General features: G+C 38.5%; 1 protein-coding gene across 1 annotated transcript; it reads left to right on the top strand.

Annotated features, from left to right (window-relative positions):
* Positions 1 to 584: 584 nt before the first annotated feature.
* Positions 585 to 1,966, top strand: LOC109591834 (hydrocephalus-inducing protein homolog; the record flags this gene model as incomplete). Its single annotated transcript, XM_020007459.1, has 5 exons — positions 585 to 953; positions 1,014 to 1,307; positions 1,398 to 1,567; positions 1,650 to 1,728; positions 1,820 to 1,966. Coding segments are annotated over 5 exons (1,059 nt in total), but the record flags the coding sequence as incomplete, so codon positions are not given.
* Between the last annotated feature and the right edge of the window lie 47 nt (positions 1,967 to 2,013).

Here is a 2,013-nt window from a genome sequence, read left to right as displayed (position 1 = left end):
ACGCCAAATTTTGTTGGTAATGATTATTATTGTGAGGCTGGAACAATAGATACCAATCTTACTGATGGTAGACTGTATCCTGATGATCCACTGTGGGATGGGCTGCAGTGCAATAACCTGGAGTCTCCTTGTTGTAATTCTACTGGCATGCCGTGGTTTGTTAGGTCAATAGCCAATTCAACTGATGATGATATTGAGCTGAGGATGTGTAGCAGTGAAGGGTATCCTGATGAAGCCACTCCAATTGATATTATTGAACTATACATTCGCTGATGTGTTTACATTAAGTCTTAATCTTTGTCCCTTCCCCTCTGCTTTTTTTTTGTTTTTTAATAGTTTAAGTAAATAACAAAGTCAAGTTTCAGAAACAATAAACTAGGAAATGAATGCACTTTTTAAAATATAAATAAAATGCACCACTGTAAAATTATGATCCTACACAGGTACATGTAGCTGGCTAACTCACTAACATACCAGCTACATGCATGTTATACCAGTAATGTAGCTTTCATGTACATTTACATGTACATGTACATGATCAGTATAATTAATTATGAAGCTACCTCTCTTTCTCTCATGCACAGATATCAAACGGTCCAATACTGCCTATAACATTAAAAGGCTGTGGCATAGAGCCAAGCGTTGAATTTGGTTTCACTGAGTATGATTTCGGTCCACGTTTCCTTCACCATCCTAACATGCCTCCCAACGTCACGACCATTTCCATCACAAACAAGGATGTGAAGGAGCTGAGTATTGACTGCAATTACATTAAGAACCCATACCTTGATCTCCTCTTTGAGCCTCAGATACTGGAGCCTGAGGAATGCATGGAGATTGACTGCTATTTCAGGCCTCAGGAGCCAATCAGGTACTCAGAAAATATGGTGTTTGAGATAAATGGGATTTGCAAGAAAACAGTTACCATTACTGGACAAGGAGCACTTGTTAAGGTTTGTCATTCCCATTACATTACTACTGTGTTCATGTACATGTATTTTTTTATAATTTAGGTTGAGGCACTGCAGAAAGTGGTCAACATTGGAGCACTGATAGTCCATGAGAAATCCAGCAAGAAAGTTAAACTAGTGAACAAGAGTCCGTTAGCAGTGACATTCACTGTTAATATTGTACCCAGTGCTCAAGTACCGGCACTGCAGGAGGCTGGAGTCCTCTCTGTCTCTCTCTGCCCTAACAAACTTCAGCAGTTAGGACCTGATAAAGAGATCACACTTAAACCAAAAGAGGCTGTAACCGCTGAAGTATTGTTCTGTCCAACTAGTAGAGTCCCTCAATTCTCTGAAGAGGTAATGTACTAATCAAAAAGAGCTAAATGTAGTGCTATCGCTAAAATTAATGTAACATTCTGTGATTTAATGTTTATCTTTATGCTACAGGTAATAATGGAGAGTCATGGCCTCTCGTATCCTTTGTTTGTTGTGAGGGGATCATGTCAAGGATTAGAGATATCACTAGACTCTGATCATGTCCCGTTTGGTGCAGTTGTAATGAACAGTAGGAGCTGTAGGCGTATACTAATGATGAACACTGGGGATATTGGAGCCAAGTCAGTGTAGTAGAGACTAATATTACTATTATTATTATTATCATTGTCAAGAGTATTAATGCATAAAAACTTTCTATTTCAGATTTAATTGGGATGCTGAGAAGTTTGCACCAGATTTCTCTATTTTTCCAACAAGTGGCTACATCTCACCTGGAATGGAGGTACATTCTGCTAATCCACTTAAATTTTTGCATGTACTGCATACATTACATGTACATGTGCACATACATCATTTATTCTTTTATGCTGTAGGTTCCATTTGATCTGATATTTCATCCGAGGGGAATGCAGAGTGACATTCGTTATGATAACCTCAAGTGCCACATTGAAGGAGGCCGCCCACTCAAAATTACACTCTCAGGAATGTGCATTGAGCAAGTGCCATATAAGGAAGTATGAGACTACTTGTACGTATGTACTGGGAATTAATTTTTATTAATCACACA

Source organism: Amphimedon queenslandica, unplaced genomic scaffold (genome assembly GCF_000090795.2).
Source record: "Amphimedon queenslandica unplaced genomic scaffold, v1.1 AMPQUscaffold_7105_Cont20940, whole genome shotgun sequence".
In the NCBI taxonomy this organism is placed as follows: domain Eukaryota; kingdom Metazoa; phylum Porifera; class Demospongiae; order Haplosclerida; family Niphatidae; genus Amphimedon; species Amphimedon queenslandica.
The sequence above is the reverse complement of the archived record's forward strand: the minus strand, read 5'-3'. Positions and strand labels throughout refer to the sequence as shown.